The sequence below is a fragment of the Melozone crissalis genome, unplaced genomic scaffold (assembly GCF_028551555.1).
Source record: "Melozone crissalis strain CALT ecotype California unplaced genomic scaffold, PUWL_Pcris_2 ptg000068l_1, whole genome shotgun sequence".
NCBI classification, from domain to species: Eukaryota; Metazoa; Chordata; class Aves; order Passeriformes; family Passerellidae; genus Melozone; species Melozone crissalis.
Window position 1 is genome coordinate 18,081,860 of NW_026535846.1, and position 25,140 is coordinate 18,106,999.

At 42.3% G+C, this 25,140-nt stretch overlaps 1 protein-coding gene across 1 annotated transcript in view; it reads right to left on the reverse strand.

The window, feature by feature from the left end:
- BRWD3 (bromodomain and WD repeat domain containing 3) overlaps window positions 1-25,140 on the reverse strand; it is a 46,034-nt gene that overhangs the window by 14,894 nt on the left and 6,000 nt on the right. The window contains exons 5-21 of the mRNA XM_054289561.1: window positions 22,617-22,767; window positions 20,480-20,578; window positions 14,410-14,570; window positions 13,215-13,436; window positions 11,753-11,853; window positions 11,043-11,113; window positions 10,129-10,229; window positions 8,963-9,003; window positions 7,455-7,559; window positions 6,371-6,524; window positions 5,808-5,942; window positions 5,285-5,413; window positions 4,659-4,884; window positions 3,837-4,007; window positions 2,130-2,313; window positions 1,604-1,697; window positions 860-1,009 (exon numbers count right to left, since the gene is read on the reverse strand). Coding sequence (XP_054145536.1) covers window positions 860-1,009; window positions 1,604-1,697; window positions 2,130-2,313; window positions 3,837-4,007; window positions 4,659-4,884; window positions 5,285-5,413; window positions 5,808-5,942; window positions 6,371-6,524; window positions 7,455-7,559; window positions 8,963-9,003; window positions 10,129-10,229; window positions 11,043-11,113; window positions 11,753-11,853; window positions 13,215-13,436; window positions 14,410-14,570; window positions 20,480-20,578; window positions 22,617-22,767 — 2,295 coding nt within the window. The remainder of the gene's footprint in view (window positions 1-859; window positions 1,010-1,603; window positions 1,698-2,129; window positions 2,314-3,836; window positions 4,008-4,658; window positions 4,885-5,284; window positions 5,414-5,807; window positions 5,943-6,370; window positions 6,525-7,454; window positions 7,560-8,962; window positions 9,004-10,128; window positions 10,230-11,042; window positions 11,114-11,752; window positions 11,854-13,214; window positions 13,437-14,409; window positions 14,571-20,479; window positions 20,579-22,616; window positions 22,768-25,140) is intronic.

A 25,140-nucleotide genomic window follows, 5' to 3' on the forward strand; every position in this document is an offset into this window, starting at 1 on the left:
TTGAACCCTGTCCTGGCATTTAGGTAAATGATCCTTCACTCTCCAAAACCAACATGCCACAGGAACACCACAAATCCCAGGGACTCAATGACCTGAGTGTTTCTTCCCATGTGGAGAATCTCAGAATATCCTGAAGGGCTGGAAGGGACCCACAAGGATCAGAGCTCAGCTCCTTGCCCTGCCCAACAATCCCACCCTGTGCATCCCTGGCAGGGCTGTCCAAACCTTCCTGGAGCTCTGGGAGCCTTGGCGCTGTGCCCTGGGAGCCTGGGCAGTGCCCAGCACCCTCTGGGGGAAGAACCTTTCCTGCTCTCCAGCCTGAGCCTGCCCTGGCACAGCTCCAGCCATTCCCTGGGTCCTGTCCCTGCCACCTCCTCTCTGGGTTCCCAAGACTGCTCAAAAAACCATCAAGAGAGGCTCTGTGATAGCATCAGCAGCAATTTGAGGATTCTTGGATGAATTCTCTCAGGCCCCATTGATTTGCAGGAATCCAGCTGGAGCAGATCCCACACAAGCTCAGGGCTGACTGGAGTTGATCACTCTCACTCATGGCCCTCCAGCTTAGAGCACTGGGACCCCCTTGCTCCATCATCCATGCTGAAGATGGAGACAAAGGATGTGCCAAAGGTTTGTGAGGCGACCATTCCCATCCTAGAACGGGCCAATATTATTTTTACACTGCCTTTTGCCACAAACACATTTGAAAAACCTATTTTTACTGCCCCCCCACCCCAGTCCTGGCAGCTCCTGCTCAAACTGAGCATCAGCTGCACAAACTTCCTCCCTCCAGCAGACACATGGAACCTGAACATGGATTTGGGAAGGGGGAAGCTGCTGGAGGCTGCTGGGAGGCTCAGACCTCAGAGGAGCTGTCGGAGTCGTGGCGGGCACAGGGGTTGTGGCTGGCTCCCTGCTGGCTGTGCTCGATGGTGGAGCGCGTCTGGTACGCGTGCTGCCGCTTCCGCTGGTTCCTGCGCAGCGAGCGCCCGCCGCCCGCCTGCAGCTCGCTCTGCCAGGGCAAAACAGGGACACATCAGGGAGCCACTCAGCAGTTTTACACACTAAAGAAGTGCCTGGTTACAGTGGCTGAGCGTTGCACCCCAGTCGCAACCGAGCAGTAAGAAATCCTTGTGCAATTAGACAATATCTCTGACACACTGCGGATGTTTCAGGTGCGGATTCTTGGTTTAACAGAAATTCTACTTTATAAAGTAGCAGTCTTTGGAAAGGAAATTATTAAAAATACCATTCTTTTCTATAAAATTCCTGCAGTCTCTGCATAAGATAAATCTAGCCCTTGTAAAAGTCTGGCACCTCTGCTTTCCACAAGTCGAACTGAAAACCCACCGTGGCTCTGCGATTTTCCTTTCCCAGCATCTTCCCACCACCGAAACCCCAAGGATAGAGATTTACCACTATTTGGATATTACAGACAGCCAAATCACAGTTACAGAAGGAAGAAGACAGTGAGCCAGAGAAACAATTAGGACTATTGATCTTCTAAATAATTCAATAAAATTGGTTTGGGGTTTTTTACTGGTCTTATTTTTGTTGCTCAGAACTGCTTCCCACCCACGCTGTCTCTTCCAGAGCACTAACTCACCCGTTGTAATGTGTGGGATGGCTTTCTCTTCTTGTCAGCAGTGTATAAACTGATTTCTATTTCACCTTTGGCAGCTCGACATTCTTCCTGGACCCTAATTATACACAAGAAACAGACATTATATTCATTAAATCATCATGGAACTCAACAGCCTCCTCAACATATACATTAAAATACTTGTGCTGCTCTAAGAAATCTGTGCATAAAACCCCCTAGCAGAATCCATCCATTTGCTTCTGGAATCACAAGTTAAAGAAACAAAGTCATTAGCTGAGCAGCCATAATTATTTTCCAATGTATTAAAATTATTTTCAAGTCTTTTTAAAATAAAGCTTGAGGAAAATGTGGTACTTGGAGTACTGAGGAAAGACTGGATCGTGAAAAGAAGAAATTACCATTCTCAACTCCATTCTGATCCCAACATTCCAAACAACCCAACCAACCAAGTGCCAAAGCCCAAAACTTATTCCAGGAGTATGAAAGGATCATTCCACATTCCACATCCCACTCCCATTGAGCCTCTTACTTGCTGATGCCTGGAGGGAGCTCGTTGACCACCACCCTCCTGCTCCAGGCCATGAGGTCCCTCTCGGTGGCCATCTGGCTGCGGGGTGCGTTGAGGTGCATCTGCCGCACGCCCTCGATCTGCCCGCTGCGCCGCAGCCCCACGTTGGGAGGAGAGGCCACCTCCAAGCCCGGGCTGCGAAGGGCTGGGAGAGAGAAAGAAGGAAAGAGCTTCTTCACTTCTATGGACCACCATAAAATCATGGACCCACAGGGTGGCTGGGCGAGGAGGGATGTTAGAGATGAAACAGTGCCAGCCTCTGCCATGGGACACCTTCCACTAGCCCAGGGTGCTCCAAGCCACGTCCAACCTGGCCTTGGGCACTTCCAGGGACGCAGGGGCAGCCACAGCTTCTCTGGGCAGCCTCCCCACCCTCACAGGGAACAATTCCTTCCCTGTATCACATCCACAATTTAAAGGCACAAAGATTGATAAACAAAGATTGATAATAATGGAATCACTGCTATAATTGTCCTTACTTTTCCTTCACGACTCCCACAGGCTTAAATGCTGTATATCAAATTATAATATTGCATTTATGGTTGTGCAAAGATATATAAAAATATCTGGCTGTCTAAATACTTTAAGCAAAATCCAATTAACTTACTCAAATGGGCAGTTCATGTGGGCAAAGTCACTGACCAATGCAAGCTCCAGAAGGGAACTGCTTTGATTTCCACACTGCTCATATCTGAAAACTCCTTCACACAACTACAGGGACACACAAATAAAACTAGGGCTGTACAACACATCAACATATCCTAAGCAGCAGAAAAGACTTTGTGTGAGCTGAAACTGCCTTTTAGGCAACCTTTTTGAAATATCAACTTAGATCAAAGAAAAAATGCATTTTCATATTTTTCCCTGATATTTTTCTTACTCCTTCTTGGATTGAAACACAAACAATTCCACATCCAAATCCTAATGAGCTTTGCCAGGAAATCTACTTCAAACACATGTAATCAGTCACTTAACCTAGAAGTGATTTATTAGCAGCTGTGAATTCTCCCAAGGCTCAGTCTGACTTGCAGCACAGTGCTGGGCGTCTGCTCCCTCCCATCAGCTGCACTCACTCAGCTGCTCACATCTGATTGAGTGTGGTTTCAATTTTTAATCACTCTGTGTATTAAAAATAAAATCACAGTAGCAGAACACTTACCAGGAGAATAATCTCAAGCTTTCTAAGGAAACACTAAGACAGAGCAACATGTTTATTTTATTAGCACTGATGCTCAGCCTTGTGCTGCAGCAGGAAACCATTAGTCTGTCACAACACTGTATTCCACTGACAGCCCCTAATTATATGCTTTCATTTTGGCATTTTGCAGTTATGAAGCTTCATCTCTGCACTGATATCAACACAATACAGTGAACTTCATGCTTATTTTTCAGGAAACTGGTTTATAGCAGGAATAATTCCAGTCTAATAACTCCAAACAATCAGATACAGCCCAGTTAGACCATTGGGTGCCCTCAGCTGCCCCTTAAATTTATAATTCCCCTGTTGGAATCCACAGAACATCCCAGTGCTCCACAGGGGTTAACAAGGTGTACAAGAGGAGGAGAGAAAAGAACTTCAAAGACAATGTGTCAGAACTGACATTAACAGTTTGATAAGTCCTTCCTGTGATAAGGAAGGAACTGATGAAGATAAGGCTGGTCACTGACCTCCATTAACAGAGTGGGATCTGTTGAGGGGAGGATTTGGAAGAGTTTCTCCTTCATTAATTAGTCTCAAATCTTGTTCCCTCTGGAGCTCTCTGATCATTCCATCAAGGATACTCTCATCCTGGTCATTGGTTTGCTGCCCGATGACTTGTTCAACCACCTCACCATCACCTTGACAGGAACAAAACCACAAATGCTGATTAAATGATGGATTTCTGTATTAGCAAACAGCACAGAAATAAAATAATCCCATTTAAAACTCTGCACCATAATTTGTCTGCTCTGCAAAACATCTGATCACCAGCTGGCTTTCTGCTCTCATGTAATAAATGGAGGCAAAGTTTAGAAGAGAAGTTACAATAAAATCCTAAAACTCCAGACCACATGTAGAACATAAACACAAGCCATTAGAAACAGCAGAAAGAAATAATGCTTCAGTAGGTAAGAATGGAAGGTATTTCTGGAGATCAACATTTTGCCTAAAGTTTGTGTATGGAAGAAAAAATAACTCTTTTACAAAACAAAAGCTGGCTTTCCATGTCCTCCCCACCTTCCTGCTTGCTTTCTCACATCCACAGTTACAGAGGTTAATAGACAATGCTTTGAACATCTGCCATATACCTGGGGAAAATCCACAGATTTTGGAATACTCTTGCCTCCAGTGAATTTGATTCCACACATAACCCCACCCCACCCTACCCTCTCTTCTACCTGTATATTGAATTTAAACCATTAATTTCTACATCCTCACAGCACCATCCCAGGAGCTGGTGCTCCATACTGTGCCACACTTGTATTATTCATGAGCTTCAGACAGAATACCATTAGCCACATATCCCAGCTGAGGAATAAGTTGTTCATCCTTGCAATTTTCCCTCCCTGGCACCAGCCTCTGGAATCTCGTGGGATGAGGATTTCCATCAACATCCACCAGGAATGGAGGAGGCATAAGGTGTGGAGCCTGTTGAGTCTGCTCATCCAGCACATAATTATTGGCATCCCGGATCAGGGGCCGGTAATCCGTGTGGAAGAACATCTGATCAGGAATCTGAAAGAGAAGCAATTCAGGAAATAAATCAATGGCCATTTGCAGCTGCCTTGCTGCTCTGGAATGGCTCCCATAAAGCACAGCTCCTACATGTGGGATCAGCACAAGGAATGTTGTGACAGAGAGCAGATTCCTACCACAACTGTGGTTTATTACCAAGGCCTGATGCAGAAATTCAACAGTAAAATAGGCCAAGAGAGGTGGACAGAGGAGTAAATGCTTTTCTCCTCTATCTATAGAGTCTCTTGTCTAAATCTTTTTGATTTAGATAAACAGCAACTACTCCATGACCTAATTATTATTTTGTCTGGGGCAGGTTGAGGGAATAAATTGTAACACAAATACTTCTAAGACAAAATCAGGTCAAGACAGGGAAGAGTTTAAAATTCATTCAACCCACCTTTTCATAATATTTATTGCATCCAAAACCAAATAGTAGCAGATGTCCATGAGAGTCTGTGCAGGCAAAATGCTGCCCATCTGGTGAGAACTTGCAATCAAAAACAGCTCCATGGCCTTGGCCCTCAATCTGTACCAAGCACAGAGAATTCCTTTCACAACCAGACACTATAAGAGCATTTTCACAAACATTTCCCCTGTGCTCCAACACGTACTGAATCCTCATTCTGTGATTTCTTATCTTGCTCAAGAGTGATTTACACTTTTATTTATTAGAGTTAAACTGAATAACAAAGCAAAACTTCACATTTTCTCTCTGTCCTGAAATTTCAACACAACTTTTAATGTATGTTCTGGAACAACCACCTGGAAATCTACATTTTATGTTAATGGCAGTCATAGGGCAAGATCACCAAAGATCTCAGAACTGTACTGGCTCTGGAGGAATTTAATGAAATCTGCTTTTGTTTAAAGACCAGTTTTGTGAAAAAAGAAGAAACCAAACCTTCTGTGATGCTTCTTACCATGTTAAAGTAATTGCGAATTTTTGTTCCTTTGTCTATATCCCAAACAAAAATATTCCCATCGTGTCCCGCCGAAAGCACAATCCTTTGGTCAAAGGGATGAGCCTCCAGAACAAAAACTTCATCATCATGACCCTGCAATGACAGCAGGGGAAAAAAAGCAGTTTTATTTCCCCATGTGATACCTCCAGATGTGCTGGGAGTCACTGAGAGGACATCCCAGATCAGGGAGACACACATGACACCTCAATTTACTGGAACTGTGCTTGGTCACCCTTCCTGCCACAGGCTTGGCAGTGTCACTGCTCAGCACCACTGAGATGGGGAGGGTGGGGAGGAAGGAGACACCAGGGCACAAATGGAGCCTCCAAAGGGTTCCCAGCAGTCACCAGGATCCTGCACATCAGCTCCTGTCCCCATGGTGCACCCTCCTCCCAGCAGGCAGGGACAGCTGGATACTTCAACATCAAACCCCTGTCATGGGAATGGTGATGAGTTCAGCCTCAAATCAATCTCAGAGTGATCTACATCCACTTGGGATTGCCCCCTGGAATTGTACTCACAGATAAGCTATGGAGAAGCTGCCCTGTGGACGAGTTCCACACTTTGAGGAGGAAATTGTTGACTGCAGTGATGACGGTGGCATCGTATCGATCCCAAGCCACCATGGTCACCTTCAGCTTGGTGACCTTGTCCTCTCCAGATGCCACATTGTTTCTAAGGAAATCAGCAATTTAAAAAGGAATAAATCAGTAACTACATATGGAAACATTTAGAAGGCTAATTCAGTATGAAATCTGGGGGAGGATGGATCACAGGCACCTTTGTGACTCTGGCTAAGGCAGAGAATGAAGGATGGCTCTGCAGTGGTAAAAACCGAATACAGGAAATATTCAGTGCCACTGAGATTGATAGAGCTCTATTTCCTTAAAAAGGACATTTTCTCCTCTGTTCCTAAGCCATCATCCCTCCCTACCCCAATTTTTCCTTTCAGCTCTATTAGGCTTTTTCCTACAAGGCATTTTTCTTACCAGTCATCAATATCAGTAAACTCCACAATGAGCAGGAACCTGCTAAATAAATCCAACTCACACTTCCGACTGCAAACACTGCAAATGCAACCACTGAAATATGGAGAATTCTGCAAAGCAAGTGCCTAATGGATTTCTCAATTTCTGCTCTTGGTTGTTGTGAATATTCAATTACAATTCAATTACAGGGCATTTAAAGAAGTCACTTGAGGATCTCAAAAAGAAAAACTCAAAACCCTAATGGAACCTGAGAAACAAACACTAATTTCACCTCTTATCTGGAAACCTAAGGTAGAAATACAATGTTTAAAACCATGTTGGATATATATATATATTTATTTATTACCAAATGATTACTGGGGCTCTACCTCCTTCTGTGAGATAAATCATTTGACATTCTTATTTCATTTGTAAAATACTAAATATTCCTTAACCATTAGGATAAGGAAGTACCAACAGATTATTATTTCTTTGGGGGTGAATTAACCACAACATTTTCAATAAATGCATGGAAATCAATTAGAAATGGAAGCAAATAACCAGTTTTCAATATAATGGAGGATTTAGCTTGCAGGTAAATGTGCCCACGAGGTGTGTTCTGCTTGCTCTGCTTTACCCTGTCATTTTTGTGGCCATATCCAGGACCAGACTCTTCCAGTCATGCTGATGGTAGTGCCAGATTCTTGCTGTTCCATCCCTGCTTCCACTGACAAATCTTAAGCTGTGGGGCAAAGGGAAAAAAAAGGCATGAAATTCTGAATAAAGATGGTTTCATCCCCACATGGACAGCAATAAATTTATATATATATACTTAGAAGTGTGTACTTGTGCATCTCTACTTCTCTCACTCCTGAGGTTACAATTTTCCTCTCAGATCCTGGAGGGTACAAGAGAGTTTCTAGCCCACAACATTAATTACATTTGGCTCCAGCAGCAGATGGCCTTGGAATGACTTCAATGTCGTAATTCATACGAGCTGCACATTCCCTTTTTAATGACATCAGCAAATCCCTGGAGCAGCTCAGAGTGGCAGCAAAGAAAGGGAAACTGAGTGCCAGGAGTCTGGCATAAATTATAATGCATTAACTGAGGGACAGGGTGAAGACAGGCAAGGGAAAGAGCCAAATGGAGCACAAGGAGGTTGTCCTGCCTGTGGAGCTGAACAGGAATATTTTCATTTTTAAACCCCTCCTCATTTAAAAATTTCAAGTATGCAGGAAATGTATTTAACCACATCATAATGCTTTGGCCATCAATGTAACTGAAATAAATTTTGTTGAGAAACTGGGGAAAAAGCTCCTCAAGTAATACATTTTGGAAGTATATTACATTTATATACAAAACTACATTTAAAAGGCAAATCTATTCAATTTTATTAAGTAATTGTTTCACCTTTTCAGTTTCCCTGATTTTTTTCAATGGGATGAAAAAGAGTTTGAAAATGCTTGTGACAAATTAATTTTCTTCTTAATTTTACTTCTTTATATTAAAATTAAAAGGAAGGTACCCCTTTTCCATTCAAAGTATTGTTACAGAATATAATTTTCAGTGAGTGTGTGACCCCCTTCCCTCTCACATGGCTTGGAAGGAACTGGTGGTACAATTATCCCAGCACATTCCCACATAATTCCACATGACAAAGCTCTCCAAGTACAGGTGCACAGCTACAGTTGGGCTTGGAAGGCTCATCCCTTAAAGGCACATCCCTTAAACCTCCTGCCCAGCAAAATAAGGAATAGGAGCAAAAGCTGAGATAAAAATATCTATATTTACTAACTTTTGCTTTAGACAACATTGATTACAATGCTCTTCCTCCTCAGGCAACCCCTATGGGGGCTACCTGGGAAGGTTCTTACACAGAAATATTATAAAATTTGGGTTCCAATTTGCTGTTTGACAGAAAAACCAAATTAAAAGCACAGTTACAGAACATTTTTGTTGTTACAGCAGAGGACAACGAGTTCGAGCTTGTGGACATGACACACATCTTGCAACACACTGCTATAAATTGTCCAAGATTAAGCCAAGCCCACGGGCAAATCTTCCTGTTATGCCAAATTTTCCATGAAATGCTGTTTGGAAAATTAAATGTCATCATTGTCAGGTCCAAAACCCAGCACTCACCTGTCACCGTTGTTACAGAACTGCACTGCAACCACTTTGTCCTAAACAGGAGGGAGGAGAACAACAGAAGTGAAAAACTCAGCCTAAAAGATCTCAATTATGAGATTTTTACTTAGAAAATTAAAAAAAGTGAAAAAATTCAAGTACAGAAAAGTTGTATTTGAAGTTAAAACTTCACCAGACAACTTGTGTTAAACACTGAAATAGGAAACTTCAGAGAGGTGATGGTTTCCTGCAATTTTTACACCTAACATGAAAGTGCATCAAAAAATTTACCCTTGCTTTATTAACACTCACAAATTATTGAGTAACAAATATTATGGTTTAGACATAGTTTTGCCCCTTTTTTAATTTGCCCAATACTTGTGCTGGCTCCATGATTTGCTCTCCTTACTCCCACTGATGTCTCCATCTCCTGGTAACTGGGATTTGTTTTAGGGGGGGCTGGCAGCTGTTTGCAGGATTAAGAGTGGATTTAAAGAAATTAAAGGAATTACAGCTTCTTCCAAACCTGCTCAATACAGAAAACATCCTTTTCTTTTGTGAGCTAAATACTTGTTAGATGAGTTGGCTTGGAGACTTCAAAGGGAGAGCCACGACTCCCACTGAAGCCCAGGGAATCAATTCAGACCTTGGGCTTAATCCATAAAATGTTCCTGAGGTGGTAAATTTGTAGTTTGAATTTTTATGGGAACATGTCTGCATTATCTGAAAAAAATATGCTTTTAAGCTTTATTTTCTAAATGAAGTCACCATTGTGACCCAAATTTTGACAGCACAGTCCAAATTCTGAATTACTTTGTCTTATGTGGATTTAACTAAACAGTCAACAGCAAGTTTAATAGGAAACAATGACATTGTGCATTAAAACTGTTTTAATTCTTCATTCCAACACAGAATTCTTTCAAGAATAAGGGAAAATCACCTGGACCCTCAGTTTTCTGGGGAATGAAATACATGAAGCCTACTTTGCATAAACCTCTGGACTCAGAGGGATTTAAAAATAAACATCCCACAAATTTCCAGGCATTTAAATACCACAATGTTGAAAGCCAAACAAATTCTAGACAGTAAATTAAAAAAAAATAGGATGTAGAGAAATCAAGTTCCTGAAATGAGGAAAAGAAGGAGGGAAAAAGAGATTTTCTTTTGGATTTGCCTCTTACCGTGTGAGATTCCAGCTCAGCCATTTTCTCTGGAGATTCTGAGCCCAAATAATAAATTCTTATCACATGGTCAGTGCTCCCTGTTGCAATGAACATGCCACCTAAAACAGAAAAGGAACAACTTTTTTAACTTAATTTACTTTAATTTGCTGCTTTCTTGTCAAAGCAGCAAACTAGTTTTAAACAGAAAATTTCAATGTAAACATGTTGAATATAATATTTAAATGCAGTTTCAATATCTGCTTGACACACATCAGAGAAATTATTGCTGAGTTGGGAAGTAGTGATTAAGGTATTTTATTGTAATTTCTTAACAATATTGCTCAAAAAGGGCACTATTGTGTGATTTACTGCATTGAAATGGGTTTAGTTACTTCAGGATTTCTGGCTTTAAAAAAGGAGTGCGACTCTGCAAAAGTTCTCAATTTCAAAAAGCAAATTTAATGAGTAATTATATCATTTTCTTTGTAAAAATCAGTATTTTTGCTCATCCAAAGCTGCAAAGGAGGTTTGTTAAGCTGAGATTTTCCAATACATTGAATCGATCCTCTGAGAATTCAGCCTAATTTGGAAGATTAGCAAAAGTGTAATCTTTGACAGAGGATTTCCACAACTTTTCACTCAAAAACTTTACAAGGTAAAGTCTTAAAAGGATGTTACAGAGAAATATTTCTGATGTGCAAAACAAGAGACTGAAAGCCTTGGAACTGGTCAAGATATTTTAGCTTAAATTACAGGAAGAAAGAGAAAGAGCAGCTTGAGGCAGACACTTTGCAGGGAAGATTTCCAATAATCACAATTTGACAGGAATAAAATTACTGGAAAAGGGTTTAACACTATTTATATTTAAAGAGAAGTAACAGAACTGTCACCAAAGCCCCAGATTCATGAAACAGCTGATGCTGGACATGTACCAGAACTGAAGGATGAACAGGAGATCTGAACACCAGGCCTGGACCTCTCTGCAAACTTCACAGGACGATCCCTACATGCAAAACACAGTATTTTTATTTTTCCTTCTTTATTCAACACAAACAGTTCCCTGCAGCTCAGCAGGTTGAGGCCAAGCTCATTTCAAATCTCTTAATTTTATAGTTCTCACCTAAGTTTGCTGGAATTTATTTTTCATTTTAGGAATTTCCTTCCTTAGTTTAATAAGAAAGCAGTAATTCTCTAGACTGAGAAGATTATTGAACTGATTTATCATTATCCTCACCACTTCAAATCTATTTGAAGCAGACCTTGCCAAACCATTATTCCAACAGCATTTCCCCCTGATTAAATATGGATTTGATGACATCTACATATGTACATTCTTCTGATTACAGGCAAATAAATTCTTCTGCCTGTACATTTTGGACAGGGATTTAATCCTGAATATAAAAGCTGGAATTTCTTCCACAAGTGTGGCTTGCAAAGCACAAACCTCAGAAATAACAACCCCAATCTCTGGACCCCTTTGGGTTCCAACACCACAGAACCCCAAAGTGCTCCTGCCCCACACACCAGTTTATTGAGCAAGAAAACACCCTTATTGCATTATCTCAGCATTCTCCTCCATGCCAAAATTAAAAATGAATTCCTCCTTGAGTCCAAACAATTGCAATTATCTCAAGAGTCTCACTTGAATTTCATGGTGTTTGCATGCCACTGCCAGAAGCAGATTGTTCCGTCGGCACCAGTGGAAGTGAGGTATCGAGTTGTTCCTTTCCTTGCTGGAGAGAACTGAAAATAAAAGTTGTAACAATTAAACCAGCTCCTATTTTCTCTTCTTTCACGCTGGAAACTTGTTGACAAGAATGTTTTTCACTAACACATTAGTTTCTCCCCAGGAGTACAGAGAGCAGGGGTAAGCACAGAACCTGAACTTCCAAAAAACAAAGCTGAGGAAATGGACAACACCTACATTTTGGTAAGGAATTCTTTGTTTGTACCACACAAGGGAAATTGGAGAAATGAAACAAGCCCAACCCTGTAAATGGGGCAAAACCAGTTCTTCCTAGGATAGAACTGGATCAAACATGGCAAACACAACTATTGCTGCATCCAAGCCCAATGAAGAACAGCTGCACAGCAGGATCCCCTCTCCTCTATCTTCCTAATTCCTGAACCTTTCTAAGGAGTGGGAAAGCTTTTTATTCTTGATTTCATAACTGCAGCAATACCTTTAATCCTCAGGCTACCTGGTAATTTGATAAAGGAATAGAGCACTGCTTCCTCAAAAAGCAGTGACTGGATCAAACACTCAGTTTTACAAAGAGCTTGAGAGAAACACACACACACATACATATATATATATATGCATACATACATAAAGATGTAAACAAATAATACACCAGTTATAAAGCCATTTCTAACACAATCACCTTTACATGGTTGAAATAAGACAAAACAGGAAGTGTAGGGAAAATGGGGAGAAATGAGACTCCTGGGGAATGCTGGCACGATGGAGAAGCCTGTGCTGAATCCAAGGCAGCACCACTCCAGGAGAGAGGGATTCTGAGCCAAACAGCCCCACTCACTCTCCCCTCTATGTGCATCACCTGCCAAATTGCAGGGATTGTCTTTTTCATCCTGGAATTTTATTTTTTTGGAGGCTTCTGCCTGGCAGTTGTGAAGTTGTTTTCAAGAAAATCTGCATTTGCTACAACAACCAGAACAGCTCTTTAAAACTAAGATAACAAGGAAACAAGAAATGGGGAGTAAGGAATTTTAACTGATCCTTCTGCAAAACAAATATTCTCTGTGAACACACAAGAGTGTTGGGTCAGGTGCTGTGCCAGGAGCACCACCAAAGATGCCAAACACGAGTTTGGCAAGGAGATGCTGCTGCTCTCTGAGTTGCTCTAGAAAAGCACCAGATCTCCCATTTTGTACACCTAAGGAAGCAGCAGTGGGATCACACAGCTAAAAGCACATGTAAGCAGGAGGATACTCTCCTGGGCACCACAGGATTGAGATAACCAGGAAAAACACCCTTGAGCTGGGACAAATCACAGCCAAAACCACCAATTTTATCCTTGACCGCCACAACTCTTACTACCATTCTAAGTGAAGGTTTTAGGGGAAAAGCTCATCATCCCCACCTGTATGGAAGTGATGGAAGCTGAGTGGCCCTGCAGGACTGCCAGGGGGGCACAGGTCCTGAGGCACCACACCCTGACCACCTTGTCACAGCTGCCCGCGGCCAACAGCGTGTTCTCGTAGTTGACGGCCATGTCCGAGATCTCGGCCGAGTGGCCGCGCAGGGTGGACAGCAGGCGCCCGTCATCCGTGGCCCAGATCTTCACCAAACAGTCATCTGACCCCTGGAACGGCACAGGAATTCCCAAAGGTTACAGGAAATATGGGACAGGTTCCATGCATGTCACACATGGATCACAGGGATGGACAAGATCACAACCCCCGTGAACCGACAGGACAACACTGTGGGATCCCAATGAGGTCCAATTTTAGGAAGAAATTCTGCCCTGTGAGGGTGGGGGGCCCTGGCATAGGGTGCCCAAAGAAGCTGTGGCTGCCCCTGGATCCCTGGAAGTGTCCACGGCCAGGTTGGACAGAGCTCAGAGCACCCTGGGCTAGTGGAAGGTGTCCCTGCTCATGGCAGGGGTGGCACTTTGAAATATTCCATCCCATCCAAACCATTCTGGGATTCTATGATTCTGTGAACTGTGGAGCCTGGGGATCATCATATGGAGTCAAGGATTTCAATTTGATAAAAGAGAATCATGGAATCACAGGATGGTTTATGCTGGAAATGGATCTATTTGGAAGACAGGGACACTTTCCACAGTCCCAGGTTGCTCCAAGCCCCATCCAATCTGGCTCCAGGGATGGGGCAGACACAGCTCTGTGGGCACCTTGTACCAGGCCCTCAGCACCCTCATAGAGAAGGATTTCTTCCCAATATCCCTCATAACCCTCTCCTCTGGCAGTGGGAATTCCTCTTTGTCCTGTCACTCCATGCACAGGGATTAACATCAACAGCTAAAAATGCAACACTCGTTTGAAAAATCTGCTGATTTTTATATATGCCCAACAAAAAGCAGGGGCATCACCACAGAAATGGATGTCACTGCATTCTGGAGAAAAACTTAAAATAATTGTCAAGTATTCACTGACACACTACAAATCCAGGAAGGTAAATTTAGTAGAAAAGCAACTTGCAGCTGAACAAAATCACATCTCCATCTCAATCAGTGACTGTTGAGGAATTCAAGAAAGAAATCAAACCAAACAAAGCAATCTTCACAAAAAAAAAGGTCCAGATTTTAAACTTACTGTAAAAATTCTCCTGCCACTGCGATCAAAGGCTATGCAATAAACAGAGGAGAGGTGCCCCAAAATCCTCTTGTGCATCTTCATGTGTTGGTAGGTGGATGTTGGGAACAAGTGGCTGAAACGGCCACATCCAGTTAATTGCCTGGCAGAAAGGATATGAACTGGGAGAGAAAAAAGAAGCAAAAAGAAGAGTGAGACATGAATTTTGTCCAGAACTCAGAGTAAATAAATATTAAATCAAATATAGTATTTATTAATGACTTTATTATTAGAATCAGCAATAAATCTGAACCTCTTCCACCTTATCAGAACATTCTGTCCAGTGTTATAAAAAGAAATCCCACTCCTGATGGAGCCTTTCAGTACCCACCACAGGTTGCACCTGCTTCCTTACCAAAAATACAAGCAGAATGAAAAGTTCCCACCACAACTGGGAGTTATTCCAATGTTCAGTTCATGAACAGGTAACAGATACATTTATCCTACATGGATGTGGAAAATCTTTAAGGAAAATCTTTGAAGGAAGAAAGTAAATTCAGGAAATTATGTTACTAGTATCAATTAGGAAAAGAGTATAATAGTTTTTTTAAGTGGTTTTTTGTGATAAAAGAAGTGATAAAAAGTGATAAAAATCTTTCTTTGGAATGGCTTTCAGATCACATCTGAGGGCCAAAGGACTTCCACATCCCTGAATTCCCAGGGCAGTGGAATTGAAGAACAAGAAACAGGTGGCACTGATGGAAAACTCCCCGTGGAGGAATGGCAGGTAGGAGACAGAACTGCAACCACAAAAAAATTCCTTCCTGTTTCCATAGCCAGCAGCCCTTCCAAGAACAGCCTAAAACCTGAATGCACCAACCCACTCTGCAAAAAGGCCTCTGGATGCAAAATCTGAGACCATTTTGGGGTATTTAATTCCACCAATCCTCTCCTATTTCTATTTTCCCGAACCTATCCTCACTCACAGCACTTGAACTTTGGATTTGGAAGTTGAGAGGGTTTTTCAGAGGCACTTGAGGATCTATCATTGCTGTGCTGGTGGGTCTGTGGAGTCCCTGTGATAGCAGATCCCCTGGAGCAATTCCTTATCTTCCCCTGCACCTTGATGTGGGCTGGGCTTCACAGGAGCCCCACAAAGCTCTTTAGTGCCTTTCACTCCTTCAGCTTAAAAGTCTAGTGAAAAACTCGAGCCATGTCTTAATTGTCTCATGACATCACTGCCAATCTACCCAAAAAAAGATAATGGAATACGTTAAAAAATTAATCTACAAAGTCAAGAAGAGCCATTTCAAAGAGTTCCTAACCCGTAACTCCTGGTGTAAATTGATACCATTGAAGTATTTACACACAAGCAAGGAAAAGAAATTGTTTCCAGCTTTAAAGAAAGCATTTTTGTGACTCAGTTTTAGGCTCTGAAATGTGGATTATTTTTAATCATTCAAAGCAATTGAAACATGACACAAGGGAAAAAAAGCTGCATAAAAGATGCTTGCAAAAGCCATCAGGCTCCAGCATAACCTCACCTTCAGTCAATATTTGCTTTGCATGTAAAAACACACATTCAGCAATACTAAAAAGCAAAACACACTAAAGCAAATTAATTTACTACCTACCTACTATTCAATTGATACCTAACATTACACAGGGCTGTTAAACCAAACTGTCACCCTGAGCAAAATAAAACTGAAATTTTATACTCTTTTTCCTACCTTTAACACAGAGATCACACAGTGATAAATGCTCAAGGTACCTCAGCTTTTCCTACACGTTATTTTATTTACTCTTTGAGTATGACAGCTTAAAAGCTGAATTCTTAAAAAGATTACACCTCCCTTTCCCTACCCTGTGTGCCAACAGAGACGTGGAGTCATTCAGCAACATGGTGATTCTGCTGTGCCTTTCAAGGTTTCAACCATTTCAATACATATATATTTATATATTTAAACACATAATAACAGTGTATCTGCCTGTAAGCAATTTCAAATGGCTTTTAATGTTTTTTTAACCACACAAAGAACTGTGTGAATCAAAAAGATATAATCTCATGTCAAAATATTCCTTATAATCACAATGTTTTCTGTGTCCCCCTGCAATGTTTCTGAGCATTTACCACTGCTGTTTGTTGTAAATCCCATGAAGGAAGCACCAAAAGGCACCAAAATCCCACAATTTTGGCACCTCACTTTTCCGGTCGATTCCCAGCCTTGCAATCAGTTCAGCTTCAGTGGATATGAAAGTAATTTCTTTTTTTTTTTTTTTTCTGTGTTTATTTCCCTATTTGCACAATAGGAATAAAACTTTTCCATCTCCCATGGATAATTACCAAATAAAAAGCCCTGTTTATGAAATGCTTCAATCAGAGACACCCAGAACTATTGTTGAGCCATGAGGAGCAACAACTTTATCAAGGCAACAGCATCTTTGGACAAAAAAAAAACCTATCACTGCTTCAAAGGAACAAAGCAAACACTCTCCATTCCTGTATTTTTAGGAAGATTAATACACAATATCTAAATAGGGAATTACCCCCACATGACAAAAATCCCTGTCAAGTTTCCTTTCTACAGCACAATGAAGTTATTGTCCTCCTAAGGCCCCAAAGCACTAAAACCCAACAATTCCCACATGGAGAAATAGCAACTTAGTAACCCAAAAAAATTTTACTAACCTATCTCATTAACTGATGTATTTCATGCCACACTGGATGTAAGAGCTGCCAAGTCCACCCCCTCACTATTCCCTGCCAGGAAAAACTTTCAAGACAGTTATTTCCCATAAAAAGGGAGGAGATCCAGCTTTCTTGATAAGAAAAGTTAATTTTGTCCCAACACTGAAGGGCCACCTCAGCTCCTCCAACTACCAACTTGTAAAATACAGGCATTATTCTCTTTTTGTGGTCCTGGAAGGCCACACCTTGAGGAAAACTGCAGTGCTTAAAAGCTGTCAATGGCAATTCCCAAATCACAATTTAGCTCACATTCTACTATAGATAACAGCACAATGTAAGAATTCTTGCAAGAAAGCACACCTAGGAAGGATAAATTCCAAACCCAGCAACAGCAACCCACCAGTGAAAACTGGGTTTAAAAAACAATCGTCAGACAAAGCCCAGACTTCAAAGTTAAATCACAACCTTAGAAGGAATTCAAGCATTTCAGTAAGGCAAAGTCACTGAGCAGCACCAGCTGGAATTCCTGCTCTCCCTAAAAACTTTGTCTGGATCCACTTTTTGCAAGGAAAATTAGAAAATGGGAAAACTGGTGCAAATGTCTGTTTTAAAATCCGTTTCTCAGGGGTGATGAGCTCCCATCAGACTGTTTGACTTTGCAAGAAGCAGTGTGATTCTGTAATGAGGATCTGGATTCTGCCTTCATCACAAACCCGAGCAGGGATCGGGTGCCACTCCCGGGAGAGGCACAAGGCTTCACAGGAATGCCAGCACACAAACAGAGCTGGCTCCCACATGGAAAACACCTTCTCAGAGAGTGGCTGTGGGGCCACAAAGAGCCTGGACCCAGGAAAAGCACTGAAAGCACAGCTTGTTCCAGCTCTGGGCGCTGCTGACCTCATGGAACTCATTTCCAGCACAACCACCATCGATTCCTGACCTCATCCCTCATCCCAGCGCTGCTCCTTGGCAGGCCCAAGGTACCTGCACCACCTTGGCTGTGAATTTCCACCCAGCTGAAAGGCTTATTCACTGAGACTGTGCTGAAAACCTCCTGCTTCCAAATTTTGTGTTGTTTTCACTAACAACAAGCTGCCCATAGAAAGATTTCCATCCTCAGGTTAGAGCAGCTCTTAAAGAGTGAAAACAACCTTCTTTCTAATCTGCTCTGAGCTGCTTGTACAAAAAAAAAAAAAAAAAAAAAGCCCTAACAAAATCGAAGTAGCATCAAAAGCAGGTTTATCAAAGGGGAATCACTCCCAGTCCTGAGGAACTGCATGACTAGTCTTTCCACTTTCTGTCTGGGAGAGCACAAAGGGAGCCCTGCAAGTTCCACTACAGCAAAATCTGCCCAGAAAGGCTCAAGCAGACTCTCTCCTCCTCCATGGCATCCTGTTGGCAGCAGGAAGCTCTGCCAGGGTTTTCCCTCCCTGTCCCCCTCCAGCAGATCACCACAGCCCTGGGAATGAGTTCCACAGCTCAGCACTTTCCCAGAGACTCCCCCAGCTCTGCACAAACGCGCTGGGAAAAGGCAACAAGGATTTCCTGCTCCAGTTCCACTGTGCAGGACCTTTGATTTTGGATTATGGACCACAAGGTCCCATCCCAACCACGTGGAAAGGAAATCACTGCAACTCCCAAGTCCTGCAGCTGGGCTCTCCCAGTTAATCCCATCAGCGACCCCATTCTCTCAGAATTGATGGTGGAAAGATTAAATCCTTATCACTGGAAGGGAAACGATGTGAGAATACTCCTGGCTGCTCATTCTATACCTTATTTATCACTTTGCACAGGTACTTAAACAATCACCTCACTCCTGAATACACATTAATGGGAGTCTTTTACTTCAGCCCAACTCCTTCCGCAAGTAATTCCAGAAAAGTCCATGAGCCTGAGCCAGCACAGTGTGGGAATTCAGTTATGCCAAAATACCAAAGAGGTCGGGCACACTTCAGCTTGTACTTAAGACAAACACACTGTAGCATCTCTGGCTGGCACCACTCACCCGGGAAAAAACACCAATTTTGCAAAAATAGACAGAGAATTTTCTGACCTCCTCTTCAGGATGAACAAGGAATCCCAAAATCAAACTGCTGCCTGAAGTAAATTCCTTATTTTAGTATTTATGTACACTTTCCTCTCCTAGTAGTAGTTTATGTAGCTACACCAAGGACTGTATTCTTCCAGGAATCAATACCTATATAAATTATTTCCTGCCTATGAAAGACCCTTTTCCATATAATACCTTTGCATTTCTTAAAAAAAAGAAGCAATTATTAAAACATCCAAACAAAATAATTGTTCTGTTCTTTAATTCACTAAATAGTTACCAAGCAAGCAGCACAGTCCTTTGCCATGAAAGCATGACAAATGCTGAAGTCCAATCTGCCAGGATGCCTCATTAATAATACCACATATTCCAAAAACACCCAGTCTGATGAAAGAATTGATCCAAGAATCCGTGCAGAAATACAACCAGAGGAGTTGTGTTCAATAAATCTGCAATTCAGACTATTAGTAATCCATCAGCACAACTGCTCACAGTAAAGTAACTGCAGAACCAGCCTAAAATAATAAATACACAGATAGAAAACTGCCAGCACCATCCCTGCTTCTCCAAAGGGAGGAAGGATTCATAAGTGAAAGGGCTCCCTGACAAAGCAGGAAAATGTATCCATTTGCACAGAGATAAAATGCCCTAAAAAGAAACAAACCAGGATTTACTTTTATGCCTGCAAGAATCTATTTTTTTTTTGCTATAAAAGCAGTTAATGAAAGTTCAAACCATACAAGGCAAACACTTGAGTTTATATAAAACAGAGCAGCTCTGTGATGAGATGTAAGCTGAGAGCCCACATATATCTGAGTTTTATACAAGTTCTTTATCTAATTGTGTGGACAACTGAGGCTGAAGGAACACAAATGTTGCTTTGGTGATTATTTCCTTTTTGGAGAGGGATGTTGCAAGCAGTCTGTTTTCTGTCATAATCCAACTGAAAGGAATTCTTGAGTCAAAGAAGTTCCCTGGGAGCCAGACGCTTTGCTCTGGCCAGGATTCCATGATGACTCCAGGATCCCATGCTCCTGTGACCATGCCCATCCAATCTTACAACCACATGTACATATTATGGAGGCATATCACAAAAAAATACTCCAGCCCATTGCCCTCCAAAAAACCATGCAAAACATGGCTACACACACTGTGGAAAATCCAAGCCGGAATAACACAAAAATGGTCCTATTGTCAGGGAGAGACCTATTTTAGATTAATTCATTATGAAATGTCAGAGAAAACGTTATTGCAAACCCAGAGTAGCATTTTAGACAGTGAGAGGCACTTTCTGTGGGGCAGGAATAAATACAGAGAGGAGAAAAGGAACTTTTATGGACTCGCAGACTCACCCACGTTTGGTGGTTTCCCGTAGTTCACCGGGAGTTCGGGGGGTCGGCCCCTGTGCAGAGCTGCAAATGCAGATCCTTTCCATAGCGTGTGTCTGAAGTCTGCACCAGCAACAGTGACAAGGGACAAGAAATAATCAATACATTAAACAGTCAAGAGATCAAGCACCACTCCCACCAGCCCAGAATAAAATCTGTCTGATTGAACACTTTGTCCGATTCCTCATTTAAAGACTGCCACTCTCATTTCCAGTTCCCCAGCAGTGTCACTGTAAATGGTTTCAACTTATTTTTGCTTAATTTGGATGATTATTGGCTCTAAATCCATGGAGAGAAAAAGTGAATTTAAAAGTGGGTGCACTTTATACTGAGGCCCAGCTGAACTCTGCCATGTTTTCCTTCTGCAATGCTGACACTCAAAGCACCTCTGCTTAGGAACTGCACATTTGAGATTTCACATTTTGCTGCCTAAAAGTGCGAGAAGTGAGGGTTTTTTCCAATAAATCTGTTTTCCTGCAATATGTGGCAATGTGCCCTCCTTTCAGATTTTCCTCTGCACCCCACCCCCCCAAAAAAATCATTGTTTTTAAGTGAAGACTGTTCTCTTTAAAGACTCTCCAGCCTGCTGCTGCCAACTGGCCTCAGAGAGGCTCCTCTCTAGAACAATAGTGATTTTTCTGAGACTGTTCAAAGTGCCTCAGAAATTAGACCTGGATTTCTTCCATTTCTGGCCATCTGGAGGGAGAGAAATGAGCTTCCACGGTGAGTAAGTGCTGAAACAGAAGGACAGTGCTGCAGGTTGGTGGATCTGTGTTGCACCGTGTAGGTCTCTGAACACAAAGTGCACAAGCTGAGGTGACTCAGAGGCTCCTGAGAGCACCTTCTGATTAAACCCCAAACTGCTGCACAGAGTATTAAATGATACTCATTAAAAACAGCACTCAGACTTCCTAAAATAGATCCATCCACCTAAACCCTTCTGTTCCCCTGCAGAAAAATGTTTATTTTCTCTTTACATTTTGCTGCTGTTTGCTTCTAAGCTGCAAACTGAGTGTGAAGGGAAGGAATGTTTCTCTGCAAACCTGAATTTCTGCAATTAATAACAGCAAAGCAGAGGCAAAACAACACTCAGTCCCAAAACTCTGCAGGGCAATGTGTTTGGGAACAGCTCATCCCTCCAGGAGATACCCAATGGATCAGCAGATGCTCGTCAGCATCACGGTGTGACTTCACAGGATGCAGGGAATTAAGTGCTCAATTGCCACCAAAACAGGAAGGTCCTGCTCTGCCATCCCTCCTCCCCTCCCAGGATGATGCTCCTCCTCCTGTGTCACCTCCAGCCCTGTGATCCTTTTCCACCAGCTCAATTAATTCACTACAACAAAATTTTCCAACATCCCAGCTCTCTGAATCAGCACATCAGAGGATCAAGGAAGTTCTGGCTCCTGCAGGGAGGAAGTGGCAGGGGCATGGAGTGAGGAGGGAAAGGAGGAATCACTTCAATAGCAAATGGCTCTCAGATCTCTTTAGTTCTAACACAAAACTGCTCTCAGGATCATTCTCTCAAGCAGAGAGAGTTTTTCAAAGGGAAAAAGATTGGTGCTCTCTTTATGAAAGGAATGGGGGCTTTTAAATTAACTTGAAGCAGGAATTGTCACTGAAGAATCAGCCTGGCCTTCTGCTACTCCCTAAATGCTGCCCCAAACGCCACCACCCTGTCCTGTGTCTGCACAGGCAGAGAGTCAAAGAATGGAAAAAGCCAGGCTGAAAAATAACCCAGCTCAGTGATTTTAGACACAGATATGTGTAAATGTATATGGAAAAAATGGCATTTTTCAGATGCATCAAACCCCTAATCCCATTCACATCATTTACACAAACACCAACACACTGGGGAAGGAGGCAGAGGAAGTAATAATATCAGGCAACTGTAGGCAAGAATTGCTTAAAATGGCATTTTCAACCCAAGAAAATACATCCAACAGAGCCAGCAACAACTGCATTTTAGGAAGAAAAAGCTGGCAAGCACAGGAGACAAAGGAGGGCAAATGCAAATACACAGATATCCCAACAGGAATGGCAACAAAAGGGGGTTAATCATTAAAACAGAATTCAAGCCCAGATAAATTGAGATTCTCACCTTTTGCTGCCCTCAGGAGAGACTGGCGCCCGACACCCAGCAAAGTCTGCACCCCCAGCACACTCTGGGGGATCTCCTTGTCCAAGAGGGGTCCAAGCCTCTCACAGATCCTAAGAAGATAATCTGGGGGGATGTGTGCATTGACAGCCACCTAAACACACAAACAACACAGGCATTTGAAAAAATGCTTTATTTTTCCTTCTACTGGTAGCACTTTGCTTCGTATTTAAGTGCAAAGTTACTGCAACCAAGCCTAAACCCCCTGAAAATCCCCTCAACATTAATTATACTGCTTTTTAAAGTGATGTGGAGTGTTGCAAAAGCCACACCAGAAATTTCAGGCTGTAACAGCTTAATTGTAAATTTAGGGTGTCCCTTAAAAAGAAACAAAAATCCCCAGTGCAGTGCTCTGCTCAAACAACTTTTTTTTAAGCCTTTTTTACCTTTCAGTTCATTCTCTTCCCATCTTTTGCTTAACTGAAACACCCTTGCATTGACATCACTGTATGAAGCACATGTGTAAAAGAATAAAAACCTTAAAAATCACCTAAAATCCCTAAAATCAATATTCAGTCTCCACTCCTACTCCTGCTCCTGGGAGTAGGTATCTTTAAGACCCACATGTCTTAAAGATTTTGTCATGTTGGGAGAACATCCTTTATTTTTCCCTTTGGACAGAGACTGAGCGACAACAGTTTTTCTGACAGTCTGTTCAAACAACAAACAAATTGTGCCTCATTATCCAGAATGTCCTGCACTGCCTGACTCCCATATTTACAAACTGGCAGGAAAAGCTCTGCCCATCAGAGCTCCTCTGACACAGCACACACAGCTCCATCCACCTCTGCCCATGGATCAGCTCCTGCCTTCCCAGGTGCCAGGGATGTGCCCAGCTCCTGCCCCAGCACACCAGAGGGAGGGAGTGTCAGGCATCAGGAAGGAGGAAAAGGTCTGTAATTCCCTCAGCCCTGCTGCCAAGACATTGTTCACTCAACTGTGTCATCAAACAGATTATTAGCACACGTCGTTGGGAATTTTTTTATTCTAATTGGGCAACAGCAGTGGAGCTACAGGACCCAGCACAGCCAGGCAGGGCTGGATACTGTCACCACCTGCACCATGAGATGGATCAAGACTGTTCCATAATTCAGATTTTAACCAAAAAGGGAAATATATCTAATTAAATATACAAATTACCAGTTAATTAAATATGACTAAAAACAGTTAATTAAATATGACTAAAACCAGTTAATTGAATATGACTAAAAACTCTTCCAATGTGAATGGAACTCTTGGAGGAGAGACAGGTTCCTCCCTCTACTCATCTCTCAGTCACTGCTGGTTAAAGGATCATCTCATCAATCATGATGATTCTAAGGATCCAGATTCATCATTTTTTCAGTGCAGGAATGAGAAGCCTCCTGAGTGCATTACCATGTTCTCATTCCAAGACTTTCCATCCTGTGAGTGAGCATCAAGCAATGACCCTGTGAATGCTCTCCTGCACTGACAGGGTTCTCCAGACATTTTAGCTTTTTTCCCTAAAATCAGAGTTCTGAAACTGTATCAGCACGTTCCCAGTGGTACAACCAGTGAAGTACAGTGTATGAACATGAATTGTCTCTCACTGTAAATGATGGGATACAAAAGAAGTTGAAATGAGAGAAAAGGATTATCCAAACTTTGGTGTTTGCCTCTCATTCTGAGTCATTCCTGAAACACTGTAAATGTGTTTATGCTACAAATTTACAATGCTGCAGCAGCCTCCCTTCAGCGTGTAAGATTTCTGAAAGGGAAGTTCTGGAGGGAGAATCTGCATTTAAGCAAAATCTGAATATGAAATTCTTATTTCCATCTCTGATAACCAGCAACAAGCCCCTCAGTCACCAACGGCCAACAGTGATGTATCAGCCTTAAGGTTAAAATATCAAAAAGACCAACCTAGAAGCTCTGAAGTTTTACTTCCAGAGCACCAAAAACCCCCAAACCATACCATTCTCACTGGAAATGTAAAAAATCCAAACCATTTTCCCAGTGTGGCACAGCAAACACTCCCCTGTTCACCCTGGAGCTGGTTTGGGAGTTTCACCTCATTCCATGCCTAGGAAGGTGCTGAATTAAGCCTGGCAGCAAATATCCCACTGCACAGACAGAGCCCAAGGTGATCCACAAGCATTCCTGACTACCTCCAAAATGGAAAAGGACTTGGTGGCTCAAAGATGAAGGCACAGTTTTATCTGGAACAGTAAAGAGCAAACACTGACACAGGTGGGGCCTGACAGAATTCCCTGATCTCACTTCTTTCCCTGCACATTTCCTTGTTCCTACAACCCACAACAGCCCCAAATAAGCAGCCCTTAATCTGAATATTAGCACTGCTGTTACTAACAAACAGCTCCATAGGCAGGCAGCAAGAGCAGCAAATTCTCCTGGTGACTTTTTTCCATAATAACTTCCAGAAAAAAATGCTTAAATCACAGCCCAGAGCTAAACAAGCAATTCTATTTTCAGGTTCCCAGAAGAA